The sequence below is a fragment of the Fomitopsis serialis genome (genome assembly GCF_022376445.1).
Source record: "Fomitopsis serialis strain Sig1Antser10 chromosome Unknown B0H18scaffold_159, whole genome shotgun sequence".
NCBI classification, from domain to species: domain Eukaryota; kingdom Fungi; phylum Basidiomycota; class Agaricomycetes; order Polyporales; family Fomitopsidaceae; genus Fomitopsis; species Fomitopsis serialis.
Window position 1 is genome coordinate 1 of NW_025955119.1, and position 17,685 is coordinate 17,685.

Genomic DNA, 17,685 nt, shown 5'->3' on the forward strand with positions numbered 1-17,685 from the left:
CCCCCGCAGAAGGAACCCTCCATCCCACTCCGGTGTACCACCGCCCTCGGACTTCCCTCGCGCGAGCCAATCACGGCGCCCGACCGTGCGGTGCCCCATCTCGCTCGCGAACGTTTGCCAGTTTCACCGTCCGTCCACCGGGCGGAGGCACCCCCACTTATCTCTATCTTTCCTGTGGCCGTAGTCGTAACCGGGCCAGGCGCTGCGGTCCTACGCGAGGTGAACCAGGACACCCGGAACGGGGATGGGCGCGCCCTGGGCAACTTAGCCTGGAACTGTGATCGTCGGCGCCGCATCCGGACGACTGCCACACTACACCGGCGGCTGCTGCGATACCGCGAGAAGTGCGAGTGGAGGTTCCGCGGTTCTGTCCGCGTATCGGCGGCGCGCACGGGACTGCGGTCGGTCACTCCTTGGGCTTCCCTGGTTGCGCCTGCTTTCCTCGTCCGGGCGCGGGGGTCCCACTCCACCCTGCCTTGCGCTGTACTCGACTGGACATGCTTAAGCTTATCGGCTCGCTCGCTGCTGGCTGGGCCAACGCACTGCGAAGTTCGGTTGGTCAGGTACGCACGCGGTCGTGAGAGGTGGTGGCAATCCCTTGCATGGTCGATTATGCAGTTCACGAGCTGTCGTACGTCCAGGTAGAGCACCGCAACCTCGATTCTCAGCTGCAGGTTTCGCGTGGCGAACGGACACAACGGACGTGATAGGCCTCTCGAGCTATGCGCGGGTGCTTCGTTGCTGCTCTTGACTGCCGTGGCTTGGACTTGGCTGGCGCGATGCGACGGTCGATGTTGCAAATCTGGCTGGTGGACTGTTGTTCGTGCCCGTGCTCGTGCTCACACTCGGGGAACATTCCTGGTGGTGGTGGTTCGCTCAGCATCCGCCGGAAGTCGACCAACCGCCTTACGTACGTACGTGGGCGACATGCGGCATGCATTGCAGCAACTCATCCTCTGCCGTTGAATCGCAATCGCAACCGTCATTGGAAATCGTGCTGATAGGAAGAAGCCCTGGCATCGTACGGTAACGTACCACGCGTACGTACGCGCACTCTCACATCGACATTGCCATCCCAGGCTGCACAGCCCATCATCACCACTGATCGCGCGTCCTTCCTCGCGCGTCGTGGCGATTGCGAGATACGCAGGCGGTGGCCTCGCTGCAGTCGTAACCGCATCCGCCTCGAACGCAGCTCGGGGTCGCGTCCGTTCGAGGCCTGGCCAGCAGCCCAGCCAGCGTCCGCCCAACCGACGTGCTCCTTCCGCGTTCGGCCCTTCCAGTCCTACCCAAAGGGGTAAAACGATTTCCTAACTCTGCACCTTCTCCCTTCTGTAGCCTCGGCCTTGGCTCCGCGTGCCCGTAGGGTGTTGTCTGCTGGTCGCAGGATGCTGGATCATCTCTTTCTGAGGCTCCAAACCTGGTCGTGAACCTGCAGACGCGCTCAGGCCTGATCAGGAGCTCCTTGTGGCCCTCCGACAGCTGCTGCGTCTATGTAGGACTGGGTTAGGGCCACGCCAATCGCGCTCGCGCGCGTCCGGGCGTTAGAGCGGGAGATCCGGGAAAGCCGGCCTCACCGTCTGGACTTCGAAGGGATGCGCTGACGAGAGCGGGAAGACTCAGGCGGAGACGCGCTGACGGGAGCGTGTTCGCAGAGGCGCGTTGGACTGGGTAGCCCCGGCCAATACGGTGCGTCGGCCAAAATCGCGCACTGGCGCCGTGTGGCTGATCAAGTGCGGGTGGAGGGTCTGACAGATATCTCGGTGAGAGCTCTTTCCGCGGAACTTCAAGTTGGAAGATGGACGTGGCCGTTCTGATGCGGTCGTCCCTCGGAGTCCGGACTGTTCATTATTTTCAGCTCGCATCGGGGCGCTTTGGGCGAATGCATGGGTGTGTGGCCAATGTGTGGCCCTGTCAATGTCTGCGACGAACGTTGTTGCCAGCGGGGGCATGCCTGCTCCCGGTCTGTGGTCTGTTGCGGTCGTCCCTGCCTGCTCGCACGACCTGTCGTCCACATTGGCGTCCTCGTTCCCCGCCGACCCTTATCTCCACCTGCACACTTCGTCTTGGCAGCGCGCCGTCGGAGGCCAACCACCGTACGAGTCGGGGCAGCGACCCACGGACGAGCGCGCGATCAGATCTCATAACGGGAACGCGGACACCGTGCTACGCCAGTTCAAGTTCTCCTCAAGCTGTTTTCTCACTCCCCGAATGGACGGGGAGGACCTGGAATCGGGACGTCCGAGATTGCGCGATCGCCTGCCTTGTCTCGCGGCCAGCTGCACAGTGCGCTAGTCCCTTTGGTATGCGCTAGGTCATGATTGTACCTATAGGCTATGCCCGCCCTGCGTATACACGTCGCCTCGTTCGTAGACGGGTCTGCTAGTGCGCTCTGGCGGGCAGTCGATTCGCTACTTTGCGACGCCAAGCGGCCTTGCGTGTGGGCGATAGGTACGTCAGAACGTTCAAGTGGGCATTCGAAGTGGCTGTTTCTGCCGAGCGAAGTGCCGTTCGCGCGTACCGCACTTACCATGCGCACGGACGTAGAAGGCAGAAGGCAAGCCGCCATGCGTGCGCTGTCAGCAGGACGCCGGATGGCTATTCGTGGCCTGCAGCGTCGAGACAGGCCGGGCATCTCTGCTCACCGGCGTGTGTCCTCGCGTTCTCAGGTCGGAAATTGCCCGTCGGCACTCAAGTCCGTCGTACGCGAGATTAAAATGACGTCCTCGAGAAGCTGGCGACGCGGGCGCTGGAGGGGGCACACACGCGTGTATACTATCATGGCTTCTCCTCTTCCTATTCAACGATGACGCGTTGACCGCCGGCGGTGAGAGCGTTCGAACGCGGACTCGGACGCTCTCGCGTCAGTTAATAGCACAGATAGTGAGTGAACGGACTCTCCCCGCACTACAGGCTGCTTACGGACTAGTCCCGTCCTGCATCAACGTAAGTGCGCAAGGTCCGTGCGCAGAGGAGGCGCAGCTGACCGGGTTGCGTATGGCCGGTGCGAGGGGGAGGTGACGCCAGGAAGGAGGGTGCAAGAATAGCCGCTGTGCGGCCGCGAGGCTGCCCCCGTCCCTTGAAATCTTCTCGTGACGTTGTGGAGCCTGCGCGATCAGATTCGCGACGCTGCCCGGCAAGATCCCATCCGCCTCCCCGATCAGGGTAAGTACATACGTCATCCTCCTCGCGCTCCTACTTACTAAAGCCTTTGCAAAGGACCTCCTCGCGCGAGAGCTGCACTAGGGCGTTGCCGCAGTATTACTAGTGTCTTCTCGTCTGCTCTCAAGTTCGATGCAGACACCTTGTCAATCCAGTCTTACGGCAAGTGTCTTATCCTGACAACAGTGCAGCGAAGCACGGCTGATGTATGAATCTATTAGATGACGTTCTGGAGGCCTTTGTGGTAGGCTTATAGTACACCTGCGCCACATAGCAGGTCCGTTCGCAACTGCCACCAACGAGCTTTGCTCACACTCACACTGACGCAGCCACCTTCCCCGGCGCTCCCTCAGGCCTCATAGCCTCGGTGAGAAATACGCCGCCTGCGATTCGCTTGCCCTCGGTTGGGCTAAACTGCCTCAGGCCGCAGCCAAGGTCACAAGGCGTCGTAGAACTTATCTCAACTTTCGCAAGCGCGATCTCATGACGTCGGCGCATTTAAGCATCCTCGCTGGCGTCATCCGTGTTGCCCGGTACCAGAGCCTGAGTCTATATCAGGTCTATATGGTCAGGACGCGCCGAGCGGGCATAACGTCCGACTACGCTGACGCCGAGGATGGATGCGCCGGGTCATAGCACATACATAATCAAAGACGAGAAATGACTTGTTATCGGCAGACTCAGGCTACGCTAATGACAGCTCAGGTCACACACTGTGCGACCTCGTCAACCGTTGTCAGACAAGGGTACTTTAATCCGTTGTCGCTGACATGCCCATTCTGCGCGAATGTAGCCAGGTAATACAGCCTCGGGGATGCCTCGGGCGGGCATCGCGTAGGCGCCCGCGCCGTTAAGGGTGGCTGCCATGTGCTTTTTTCACGCCACATCGACCCCGCTGTCCCCTTCTTCTATGACTAGATCTGCTCCGGGCACCCATCGGTGAGTACTTTCTTGCCCTCTCGACTACGCGACATACAATGCTCACTATAGTACCAGCCTTCATCTCGCCACCATCATGAGTTTGTTAGCTCTGAACGACGATATCCTCCGTACCATCGCCGAAATGCTTTCCGCCGCGGAATGCATCCCTCTCTCGTCGGTATCTCGCGATCTACATGCAATCGCACGGCAGTATGTGTTCGCATCCATCACTGTTTCGCGAATGGACCAGCTCGTCCCGATGCGCGACCACCTCATCCGTAACATCGACAATCGCCTGATCTGGCCTCGGGAGTTGAGTATCCATTACTCGATGACAATGAGGCGGCCCGCGGATGCAGCTATCGATGCGCTGGTAGGCATCCTCGAGCACGCCCGGGAGCTGAAGGTTTTGGCGGTCCGCAATTGTGAGGAGTTGATTCACCGCGATGCACGGGTCGGGGAGCATTTGGCCGCACTGCCAAATCTCTCGGACATCCGCCTGATCAGTATCGGGACCAAAACGCTTGACGTCCTACGCAAAATGGTCAGCAGACCGGAGCGAGCTGTGCTGTCGGCAGCTCTACACCATCAAGCTCCAACAGACATTGCTCGGTTACCCGCGCTGGACAACGTCAAGGAGCTCACACTCGATCTCTTTCGTGCAGCATCTCAACCGCAGCATCTTTCCAGCTTTGCCGGGGCCTATCCACAGATAGAGATTCTGTGCATTCACGCTAGCGCCGTGTACCCCAGTCTCATTCTGTTTCCCAACGTACGGAAGTTGACACTGTGCGGCAGTACTAGTGCCCTCTGGGAACACAACCTACCAGTCGCTGGCCATCGCATGAAGCGACACTTGGACTACTTAGACGTTGCGACAAAGGATCTACCTATCATCTCGACCCTAGGCATCCGAAGTGATTCACTACATATAAATATCCGTTTCGATTCCCCGGAGGTAGATAATACCGAACTTGTTTCTGCCGCTGCCGTCCTGCGGTTGCACTTGCAGCAGTCCGGATGTGACGAGCGCTGCGTGGCATTGGCGCGGATGGTTTCAACCAACTCGTCAAGAGTACGGTACCTTGTGTTGACGATCAATTCCCCGTGTCAAGACCTGCCCTTAGTGGTGACCCAGTGGATTGTACGTGATGCCTTTTTCCTGCCTCCACATGATTTCCTCGATATATATTTACATTTGCCAACATAGGACAACATTACCCCTTTGCTGTCGTCTTCGCAGCTCATTTGCATACGGGTCCATCTGGTTCACAGAGATCAGGTTACATGGGAGCGAGGGGACGCGCACCGCTTCCTGCAGCTGCTGGAAGGCGCTCACATATCCGCAATACCCTCGCTTCGGTTCTACTTTCAAGGACGTGGCGAAGGGGGCATAGACGATCCCTCTGTGATAACCTGGGGACGGGTTGAGGGCGATGAAGGCCGTCGCACGGTGCAACTGATCCCCAATTGGCAGGGCGAGAGGATCCACCGCTATCTGCAGTCTTCGGAGTTCTGTCGTACGTTACGATTCGACGGTGAGTTGCACGTTCAGGGAGCGGTGGAAAAGGCGGCTTACCTTGGCATACAGAGGTAGCAGCGCTGCATTACACCGGCCGGTGAATGCGAGGGAACTTGAAGGCAGTTCTAGAATGTCAAGGGTGCTTGGAAGCTGTGTGACGGAGCCCGATCATTGCACTGGGTGTCTTCGCGGCTTGTAACATGATGATGCCTGAAGGCTTTCAATACAAATCTCAGTTCGTCGTCGATCTCGAATGTCATATCACACTCACCGTGTATGCTATCGACAGTTCGAAAGCTCTCGAGCTGACTCGTCTGACGATGGGTATGATGCCGCCCAACGCCCGCGTCTGGTTGCTGGCCATCTGTTCTCGGTGTCTTGCCAGCGGAGAGCCTGAGGGTCAACCCGTCTGCGCGAGTCCCAGACATGACTCGGAGATGTCCAGTAGCTCGACACCAAGCACGATAAACACACCGACATACCGAGCTAGCCAATCGTCAAGCAGTAACCACGTGTGCAAGCATAGCCAGCCTTCTCAGTCAGGAAACGTTGACTGGTCAGCTTTGTCGTCGCATCTTGTATCAAAGCTCATTTTCGACTTTCTCACAGCAGCGCTTTCGTCATCACAGGTTACAGCGCACGAACTTGTGAAGGGCTTACCTGTCGACGTCGCAGTGAACGTTTGACCTCGCTGTATTTAACTTCGAGCTCGTCGTCGCATGCCCTGGGCTACGGGCGGTGCTCACAGCGTCTCGGACTGCCGTCTCAGGGTGAAACTCATACGCGCATGTGCGAGACAGACGGGACGGCGGTGAGCTCTGGTCCGTCCTTCAAATCTTCAGAATCCAGACAGACTGTGTATTTCAGGGAACGGCACCCTGTACTGGTGGATATGCGTTGTACAGGGTGTATGCGTCGCGGGGAACTGCCCCCGCCAGTTCTCTAGAGCCCTCTTCCCAGTACTCTGTTCCGCACGTGTCGCACTCTCCTGCGCCCCGCCGGTGCACGTCCGACGTTGCTGTGATACAGATAGCCACGGAGGCACTTTTCCCCCGAGGTCATTGCTATCGCTCGCGTCCGTACAGTGTCCGTTTGCCATCCGGACTGTGTACATAGGTACAGACGCGTGTGGAATTGGGCGATATGATTTGCTCCTGCCAAGCCTTCGTTCGTCGCTCGAGCGAAGACAGCTTCTGATAGGGCGTTCGAATGGGGTCTGGCACGCAGAAACGTACTGTGAAGTCTCGCGGCCGCTCTTTGTGCGCGAAGCCAAAACGAAGGGCGTTGCCTGGGTCTGCATGGAGCCGTCGGGGATAGACTCGTGGTTCGGAGGCTTGCTCCAGCGGAAGGACCTCCAACCCCGGGTAAGGTACGACATCTCTCCACGGACGTGATCAGTTCTGACGATTCGAGGGGCCTGCAGTGGGGCACGATGATTCACCTCGACGCAGTGAACGTAAACAGGCAAGCCTTCTTGTCATCCATCGTCAATGCAACCTCAAGTACCTCCGAGTGCGAGTCCCACCCGCTACATGTCCCGCGCCGAGCCACTGGCACCAATTGCGGATCCCACCTCGAAGCGGGATTACTGGCTGGGATCACACACATGGATCACAGGCAGCTCAGGCTGGCAGGGCGCTGCCGTTGACACGAAGGTCGTCGTGGGCGAACGCAGGCCGTGCGTTCATACCGACTGAATGGGAGAAGCGCCTCAAAACAAGCTCGTTCAAGCTCCGAACGCCGCCCCACAGTTCCTGCTTCGACCCCGGGCCAAGTCTAAATGCTAGAGCCGTGCCAGGGCGCGCGCGTGCACTCATGACTGGAATGTGGGCGGCGTGACCGAGTGCTTGACAGGACTCCCAGGTTCATGTCGATGGGAACGTCCCGGGTCGAAGGCGTCCGGCACGATCGCTCTGCGCTATCGATGGCGGGCCTCAGGTGATGGTCGGACATGAAGACCCTCGAATGGGTAAACCGCACGCTTGACCGGTGACCTGGTGGCGATGTATGAATGGATGTGGAGGATCGACTCGTTGACGCTCGACGATTTGCATAGGCAGGCGTTCTGAGCATGACATGTTCCTAGAGTGAAATCTATTATTCTACGGGGCATCGTTGATTGATGGTTCTGCCTACACGGCACAATGGAGTGGCAACATCCAAGACGTTGTTGCCAAAGCTTTCTATCTTGTTTACGTCCTTTGACGCCGTACGGTGAAAGACGTATGAGCACGTGTCGTGATTAAATTGCGCGCTTCCTGGTCGAGTTCAGCCACACTCGCAGTGTCGCACATCGTAGCGGCGCAAGCGCCGATCCCCGACTCCTGCATGGCACACAGCTACTCAGCCTGCCACAGCGGCACCATAGTATATAATGTATGTGTTGTAATATTGTATCATCGGAGACTCAATTGGAAGCCCTCAGGCCCGCGGAGAACAAGCCGTCCGCTGGGGTGGACTGTCCACGGTGGACTCCCGTGGACTCCACGACGCACGTGACGTACAAACAAAGGCGATAAGATTACAGCCTTTTACGGCGCAAGGCAACCTCAAGACCGCGCTGTACCCAAATGCAACGAGCTCTAGCAAGGGCAAATATTGCTGGAGGGTCGCAAAGAATGATCGTGCAGGGAGGGAAGGTGGTTGTAGCCAGCAAGGCCAACAAACCAGGTGAGTCCCCTGCTTGTCACCTCGGTCCGGTAGCTGACCCTGACAAGTGAATGCCCACCAAGGACGACCGAACTCAGACGAACGCGACGGAGACGGCCTCAGCACCCCGCGCGCGCATGCCCAACGAGCATGAGCGTGGTGAAGACGACCTGGTGCGCGCGTGCGCAAGCGACACAAGCCTGTTAGCGCAAACTCACCAGGTATGCGCCTGACGACTCACCGAGCCTCAACATACCGCGCACGGACCCGCTAACAAGAGCCATTGCCTGTGGATGGGATATATCACGCGCAGACGCGTACGGGCATCAGGAAAAAAGAGGAATGCCACATGAAGCAATGTAGCCTACATAGCTGCTGTAGCACCATTTGCATACCCCCTGTTATGTTGTACAGGGTTGTTTGGCTGCGTGGCTCCATAGCATTCTGTAGCATCCTGTAGCCACAGGTCCACATTCTATAGTTCACTGTTGAAGCAGCACCCCAGTCTATAGTTCATTATATTACCACCATACATGCTCAATGTCGTGCTCAAACCGAATCAATCGACTGCTACAGAGTTTATGAGGCAACGTAGAAATATATATTTTCACAACCTAACTACAGTACACATAACGAGAGTACAGCAATACATTACAAAACTAATGAACAGACAAGACGAGCAGTCTCCTCCCGCCATGTCGGCGAGATAACGGAGTGGATGGTGGTTAGCATTGAGCGAGAGAGATAAAGGAATGGAAGAGCACGAACACATAATCCAACGGCGGGCAGTTCATATCGGTGTCCGCGACTGCCTTGAGTGCATCTTGCTTGTGCTCGTCAACGGTCGGGGATACAGTACGCCCCTTCAACACCTCACACTGTTGTTGCCGGGGCTCTTCGGCGGTGATGGCAGTCCCTCGCACGTCCAGTTGATGGAGTCGACCTGTTTCCCGATAAGCAGTAGGGAAGTCGGAAACGAGAACAAGGGGAGATGGTGCATACGACCCTTCTTACGTGGAACAAGCTTGTACGCATGAGGTTGCCGCGTTCCGTGTCCACGATGCTGGCGTCCCTCAGGTGGCTGTTGTCAGACAACGGATCCACAGCGGATGACAGTGACTTGCCTTTCTCGACCGCTTTCTTCGCGACCGTCTCCTTCACGCACTTGTTGCGCAGCTTGACGGTGCTGTCGATGAGATTTGTCTCGACAGACTCGAGCATCTTGCACGCCTTCACCTGGTGTTCGTACAGGTCTGGCATGTACTTGATGTCTCTGTTGAACAGCGGGCCGCAAGACGAGGGAACACGGTTTGAATTCACACACCTGAACCATCCTTCTATAGCGTCGTGAGCCGCTCCACCGTCCCACACGTCCTCATACAGAGAAGACGGGCATCTAGATTCCAGTCATGCGATTGTACGAATCAGTGCGATAGTCACTACGTCGCCATGTCGCCGTCGCGCTGGCAGGCTGCGCCAGTGCCCTGCTATGACAACGTGCACCTACTTCACTAAGCACGTAGTTCAGACTCACCTTAAAGCCCATCGACGCGAGGAATACTAGAGCCGCATCAGGGTCTTGGGTGTTGTGGACGCTGAGAGGAGGAAGGTGAGGACGACGCAAGACGCCTCGCGAGCTCTCAAGTCCCAAGCGCCGGTTCCGGAGTTTCCCGCGCATACGCGGCTCGGGCTAGCGCCGGACGCGCTGCTCGCAATCGCGACTATGCTAAGTTGAACGCTTGCTCGACCGCGCCTCATACACGTCTTCGCCAACTTCCGCGTCCGCCACGTCTTCTGAAGCGTCCCGAGGGACAGCGAACACTCTGGGAGCTCCCCCTCTGCCTTCCCTTGACTTCGCATACCCGGTGACTTGCAACTCGGCCCAGCGATTTGGACTCACCAGTCACGACGCATGCGCAAGTCCAGTCGATACATTTACAGGGTGATCAAACCATCATGATCACGACGAGCGCGGGACGAGGAGGAGAGCGCGAAGCGAAGGACACGGATGGCAAGGTGCAGGACGAGGTGGGGGGAGGCCATGGCAAGGGCAAGCCGGGCGGAAGGTACGCCCTTGTCTATTGCTCATTTAATAGCCACTGCCCCGCAAGCAGGTACCTCGTAGACCGGTCGGGAATTCGTCGTAGTACCCACTCGGCCACACCCGCTCACCTGGTCATCCGCTCTCCCTTGACCGCCTGGCCGCTCGGCCAGTATCTGGTCGCTCGTTCGCTGGCGTCTGCTCGCTCGGTGCATCTATCATCTGCCTACTAGTAGTAGTAACTCATCCATGCCTTTTCCCACCCATCCGGACGTCCGCTTTCCTGCCGCATCGTTTGCCTGCCGCATCGTTTGCCTGCCGCATCTTTTGCCCGGCCGCCTGTCTCTTCGTTGGCTCATCCAGTGCTGATTTGTCTCCCGCTTCAAGTTGCTCGCTCGCTTGTCCACTGGCGCGCCCATTTGCCCGTTCACTAGCTCTCCCGTTCACTCGCTCGCTCACTTGGTCACGCGTCCTCTCGCCCGCGCGTCCATCCGCTCGTTCGTCCAGTTACTTGCGCGTCCACTTATTCGCGCGTCCACCGACTTGCCTGCTCACCTGACAAGATGGACGAAGAAGTGCCGACGTCGTGGCAGACTCGCAAACACGCCAGCAAGCATAAGTGTGCGTTGCCAGTGCTGCAATGAGGGCTACGAGGACATATCATCATCAATGTTTGCTGACGTCGATGGCCCGCTCGACGACGCCCTGCACACTTCCCCTGATTCCGAACTGGATGGCGACGTGGATGTCGAGGGAGAAGTGGGCGGATGGTGATATGGGACAGGAGCAAAACCAGGGCACCTGTCTGTATGTGATTTGAGAGTGCCGTGGTAGTTCATGTTAATGCATTGAAAAGCCTCGATAACCAGGACTTGTGTTGGTGTGCTGCCGTGTGATAACTTACAACAGTAGTGTACAGTCTTCATACAGTGTTTGTAGCGAGATTGGTGTCAATAGACTGAATTGTTATATATGTTCATTGCGATCATAGCAAGCATTGTGCGAGTTGTGTGACATGGCTACAAACCAGTCAATTGTATTGCTATACTGTTACCTAATCAGTCCATACAGAGCTATGGGTGGCTACCAGCCATGGCAATCTGGCTACAGTGTGCTATGTTGGCTATGTTGGCTACATAGCCTTTGGTGAGTGCAATGGGCTGAAAACTTTTTTCCTGATGGGTACGGTGAGGCCAGCTTGTTACACACCGACACGACATAAGCCCAGCACGACCCAACTCAGCAAGCAGGACCGCGATGAACAAGGGCCTGCCAGGGAGCCCATTCAGCTGTCTCATGGATGACCATGGTACAGCCGACGTGCAGTCTCGTGGAATGGGATGGGATGGGCCGACCTCGGCCGACCACAACCGTCTCATGGAAGGTGATTGAGTCGGCCGAGCACAAGGCGGGCAAGGCGGCACAAGGCGGGCAAGGCGGTGCATGGGATGATTGGCTGACCCAGACATTCTCGCCCAGCCGACCATTCTGTCTCACCCAAGATGATGCGCTATCCGACTGTCGGCTGGAAAAGCTTTGCAGCCGACCACTGTCTTGATCCAGCCGACCTTCTTGTCTCACCCAAGACAATGCACTATCCGACCGTCGGCTGCAAAGCTTTTGCAGCCGACCACCGTCTTGATCCAGCCGACCTTCTTGTCTCACCCAAGACGATGCACTATCCGACTCTCAGCTGGAGAAAATCTGTAGCCGACCACCGTCTTGATTCAGCCGACTGTCTTGTCTCACCCAAGACAATGCATGAGCCGAGCATCAGCTGAGGTATCTTTCCTGGCCGATATCCGTCTTGACTCAGCCGACCTTCTTGGACCTTCTTGACCTTCTTGACCTTCTTGACCTTCTTACTCACTAAGACCTTCTTGACCCAAGGTAACTAATGGTTGGCTCATCTTGGTCAATACCAACATGTTAATGAGGTATCTAGGTGGGCAAACACCAATGAGGTTTCAACGTGGAATGTGTCAAGGAGGATAACAAGATGGCGAGCATATTGAAGAAGCCTTCTTGGAGGTGTCAAGACGGACAAGTGAAGACAGATAAATTAAAACGGACAAGTTAAGACGGACAAATTAAGGCGGACAAGTTAAGACGGACAAGTTAAGACGGACAAGTTAAGACGGACAAGTTAAGACGGACATTGTCAAGACGGACATCTCAAGACGGACATCTCAAGACGGACATCTCAAGACGGACATCTCAAGACGGAGAGCTCCTTGGAGGTATCAAGGCGGACTGGTCAAGAAGCCTCCTTGACATTCACCGTCTTGAATCGTGATAAACTCCTTGACATTGACAAGGCAGCAAGTATGCATCTTGTTTCTTGACTCGACTTGAATGGTATGTACGTGCAACATTGTACGCTGTTTGCTCATTGGTTTGGGTCCAATGGTGTGGATGTATTATTAGACATGTCCTATATAAGTTTGTACCGTGACTGTGTCTACTATAGACAGTCATTACGGTGTTGAGGTGCAATACACCATGTAGTAACTGTATATCAGCAAATAGAGATACAATGGTAAGACACTGAGGTATTCCTTGTTCTGTTAGAGTGATTCCTGAATGGCTCGCAGCAATTGACAATGATGATACTTCGCTGATCTACTGAGTTTGCTGTGGAACTACATGTAGTAGATTAGGCAAGCCACTCACGTAGGCTATTAGCCTCATTGTTGTATATGTAAAGAGCACTTTGGCTTTGTGTAATCTCAGCTCATGCGGGAAGAGGATCTCAGGATATGTTTCAAAGATGATATGTTGTTTGGAGATATTGAGAGGCATGTGGGTTAAATCTCAGCTTCTGCAAGACAATTGTTCAATCAAGTACATACAGAAGTTGTATTCATGCTGTGTCTATGGTACATGTTGCTGCTGGCAATTCTCTGAAGCAATCTGGCAATGTTATAGCTTGAGATAGCTAAGAAGGTCATACATGGAGAGCATGTCTTAGACAAATGCACCCCACGGTTCAATTCTCACAGAATTCTATACAAGCCATGTACTACACATAGTCATGCTTGGTACAAAGTCTCATAGCATATGGTGGCACAGAGGTGAAGTTATAAAGAGAATGAGACCATCTCGGGTGACTCGGGGACATGGCCGAGGCAATGTCCGAGGGCAGAACACTGGAGAGTGTTCACGCATTTAGTGGGTGCTCTGACCACTATCATTGAGTTTGTGTACATATCTTCTAGTTGTCCACTCCTTTGTACTTCTATACTATTGAATGCTAATAGTGGTTGTACTGAACATATGATCATGATATCCCGAAGTCTATATCAAGTGTAACTGCAGTACAGTTACGAAGAGTGTATGTGCATGTTGGGCCAACTGACAATGAGTTTCATTGCTCAAAGTGAACCATCACATCCATACAGTGACAGAGTATGAATATGGCAGTCACGGTGTTGGCCATAGGCAAGCTTGACTGGAACTATATTGAGGAAGCCTTATAGCAACAGATTGCACTTCTTGTCCATGCTCTCTCTCGTCTGAAACTGCCCACAATGCTGTTAACAAGCAAATCTAGTTTATATCGGAAGCCTGATCTAGTTTGTAGGTTCTTACAGTTTTAGTACACCGAGACTTCAAACAGACAAGAAAGCGAGCACAACCAGAAGGAGAATGTAACGGTGGGTGATTGATAATGCAAGATGGCAGGTAGGCGTGCAAGACGGCGGGTGTGCAAGACGGCAGGTGTGCAAGACGGCGGGTGTGCAAGACGGTGGGTGTGCAAGACGGCAGGTGTGCAAGACGGTGAATGTATAAGATAGCAGGTGAGACATGCCGCACCCGCGACGAGCGTACCCGTATCCATGGGTGGTGCTACCTGTATCCTACCCCGGTTCACTGTGGGTTGGCATACCTCGGTGGTCCCTGCGCGGGTTTGAGCTCGTTGCCCGCACCCGCCGTCTTCGCCGTCCTCCTCGCTCGCCTAGGCTTGCTCGTCCCGCTTCTCACGCGCCATCCACACGTCCTCCCGCCTGCTCGCCGCTGTGCCCACACCCACGGCGCGCTCGTCCGAGTCGGTTGCGTTTGCACGCGGGGCGCTGGCCCTGTGTGCTCGTGGTCGACGTGTTCCGCACGCCCGGCCCTGTCCATTGACGTTCTTCTGTCCTGAGCTCGTGTGCGCGTGCTCCGTTTGTCGGCGGCCGTGCTTGTGTGCTGGGCATTCGCCCAATGCACTCGCCTTCGGCATGTCTGCCGTGGGCTGCCTGCTGGCCCGCCCGCTGGTCTGTCCGCTTTCCCGCCCGCCCGCTGGTCTGTCCGCTATCCCGCCCGCCCGCTTTCCCGCCCGCCCGCTTTCCCACCTGCCCGCTTTCCCGCCCGCCCACTTTCCCTTTCCCACCTGTCTGCCCACTGTCCCACCTATCCACTCACCTGCATGCCCCGTCCGCCTGCTTACCCCGGCACCCGTGAACCAGCCTGCCTTCCGGTGTCTCTGCTCACTCGCTTGGCTACTCGCCGTCTTGCCCGTCTACTCGCGCGTCCCCCTGCCCGCCCGCTGACCCACCCACTGACCCAGCCGCTGACGCGCTCGCTTTGCGCGTGTTCGTTGGCCGTGTTCGCGTGCTGGGTAGTTGCCCAGCGCGCGCACGGTCGGCGTGCGCTCCCGCCCGCCTGCTCGTCTGCCCGCCCCACCGCCGTTCATCGGCCATGTCTGCGCAAGAGGCATTCGCCCTGGGTACACGTGGTCGCCGTGTGCGTCGTGCTGCATGTCGCCGCCGCTTCCTGTGCCTGTGGTCAGTGAGCTCACTTGCGTGTGTTTGCACTCACGCGTAGCAGGCAATGCCCCTCGCCCGTCGTGCCCGTCGTGCGACACATCGCCGAGCGTCGCGTACCCGTCTTTTGCTCGCCCGTCTCACCACTCGTCCACCCCCACCCTGCTTACCTCTCGCATTCCTCCCGGCTCGTCGCTGTGTCCGCGCGCGGTGTGCTTGCATCCGGGGCAGTTGCCCTATGTGCGCTGTCCTCGCGTGCTGTCGCGCCTGAGACCGTGCATGGGGGTACTCACATGTTCGCCTCACCCGCATCCCCGCAGTCTTGACGCCGTCGTGGTGTTTCCGCACGCCCTTGTGGCGCTGCAGGTGGCACCCCAGACGGTAGGCCGGCGATATGGCAGGTGAGCAAGACGGCAGGTGTGCGAGGCGATGGGGGTGCAAGACGGCGGACAAGCAGGATGGCGGGTGAATAAGACGGCGCCGGGTGTGTGAGATACATAGCGGGTGAGACGGTAGACGGGTGAGACGGTAGACGGGCGAGACGGCGTGCGAGCAGGACGGCAGGTGTGTGTTATGGTAGACAAACAGGACGGACCGCGATCAGGACGGCAGTCGAGCGGGAGTATGCAGGCGATAGTGAGAGCTGACGCGTTGAAACATTGAACTTTCCGAGTGAACGCGCCTGAACGCGTGCCCGATCGTGACGCGCCGCGCTGCACTGCGCCAATTGATGCTTTGGGCATACAATGCTGCAGAGCCCAGCCGGCCATTGCCCAGTGCGACGCGTCACAATCAGGCATTCACCAGCAAGACGACGCCTTGACCGCGCCACCCGACGCTTTGAGCACGCAAGAAAAGCCCAGCCGACCATTCAAGTACTATTGATTCGGATCACTACGGTACTGTATACATCCCGCCCAGCCAAATGCATTATACACCTACTGATGTCGGTTGCACGATCCTCATCGTACAAGCCGACGCGTCGGCCGCCGTCGGCTCATGCGATGGTGTTCCGCGAGACTGCGCGTCGGCTGTAGGATGAGGATCGGTGAGAAAGCGCTGCTTGGTGTGTGCCAGGCACACTGGTACGTGCACTCGCGCAGCACACAAGAGCTTACCAAACAATCGCAGCCATCTACATTCACCCCGCTCTCTCATATGCTCAGGCACTTGGGCACCCATCTGTTTTCGCTCACCCGCTTACCCGCCTGGTCACCCACTCGGCTGCCTGGGAACCTGCCAGCCCATGCGATCAAGACAAACCTGCGAAGTCAGCGAGCACCGCGTGTGTTGGCGGACGTCCATTCGCCTCTGCCATGCAGGCGCTCGCTCTGTGCCCGCTGTGCACGAAGTCCGCGCCCACTGTGCGCAAACACGCCCACAAGCCTGGCCTTTCACGCCGACACCTTCTCAACGTGCTCGTGCTGCTCACACACGACAAACAGCATCCGCTGCTGCCCATCCTGGCCCATTACTGCCCTGCCTGTCTGCGGGCTCGCCCACGCACTTGCCCGCCCGCACATGCTTGCCCATGCACCTGCCCGCTTGTCCAGTACCCGCACACCTGTCCGGCACACCCGCCCACACGCCTCCTTGCCTCCTCGCTCGTCATGAGCGTATCATCATACTCACACCGATTTGGGACCAACATCATTTAGAATATATTAGGTTACTTCATTATAGTATCTACATGTACCCGGCGACACGAAAATGTGTATTTGCCTTTGTGCGGCTTAAGACGCTTCGCTGCATATCAGGAAACAATAGGTAAGAAGTATTGCGATCAGTGGCAGTAATAACAGGGCAGTAATAACGGATTACAATGAGTCAGTAGACCATATAATGCCAATCTAATCAGCTCGTTATCGGCGTCACTGTTTGAACTTTGGTCAGTCCAACTCCGTGGAGTCCACGTGGACAAGTCCACCCCAGCGGGTCCATTACTTTGGGCCCGCGGCGGCTTCGCCGCCCGGGCGTCTCGGGCTTCCACGACTCAGTATGTATCACAGTACATAAGTATGTAAGTGCAGGCTATCAAAAATGAGAGAAACTTTCCTGAATTTGGGAGGAGTCATTTGATGGTCAGAGATCCAGGCGTCCAGACACAGCCAGATGCACGGAAGGATCCAACTGCCTCGAGCTGCCTCGTAGGACACTCGAGCATTGCTGCGATACCGTTCATGGGAATTGTAAGTCACGTGTTTCCCACGGAGGGAGCGGCATCGCCGGCTGCGAACGACTTATGGTGGACAAAGCCCTCCTCTCTCCCTCCGGTCGGAGTCGGGGATCCATCGTCTATCTACTCTGCTCGGAGAGGCGAGTCCTTGCCCTATTGACTACACGACATTCAATGCTCACCATAAAAACTCTCAGCTCGGCAACACCATGAGTTTGTCGACTCTTAACGAAGATGTCCTCCGTATCATCGCCGAAATGCTTTCCTCGACGGAATGCATTCCTCTCTCGTCGGTGTCTCGCCATCTGCATGCAATCGTACGGCGGTATGTGTTCGAGTCGATCACTGTTCGTAGCGAGGAACGGCTAGTCAATATGCACGACCACCTCATCCGCAACATCGACAATCGCCTGATCTGGCCTCGGGAATTGATCATCTACGGCCCGACGGGCAACGGCCGCTGGGAGGC

The 17,685-nt window shown here is 56.6% G+C and overlaps 2 protein-coding genes across 2 annotated transcripts; one reads left to right on the top strand and one right to left on the bottom strand.

The window, feature by feature from the left end:
- Positions 1-9,119: 9,119 nt before the first annotated feature.
- On the bottom strand, positions 9,120-10,297 carry B0H18DRAFT_959830 (uncharacterized protein; the record flags this gene model as incomplete). Its single annotated transcript, XM_048042866.1, has 6 exons — positions 9,120-9,197; positions 9,269-9,527; positions 9,579-9,650; positions 9,698-9,741; positions 9,789-9,849; positions 10,194-10,297. The coding sequence occupies 6 exons, from the start codon at positions 10,295-10,297 to the stop codon at positions 9,120-9,122; spliced, it is 618 nt and encodes a 205-aa protein (XP_047886559.1).
- Positions 10,298-13,985: 3,688 nt separating this feature from the next.
- B0H18DRAFT_1045379 (uncharacterized protein) lies at positions 13,986-15,295 on the top strand (the record flags this gene model as incomplete). Its single annotated transcript, XM_048030754.1, has 5 exons — positions 13,986-14,213; positions 14,258-14,414; positions 14,845-14,945; positions 14,989-15,065; positions 15,105-15,295. Coding segments are annotated over exons 1-5 (637 nt in total), but the record flags the coding sequence as incomplete, so codon positions are not given.
- Between the last annotated feature and the right edge of the window lie 2,390 nt (positions 15,296-17,685).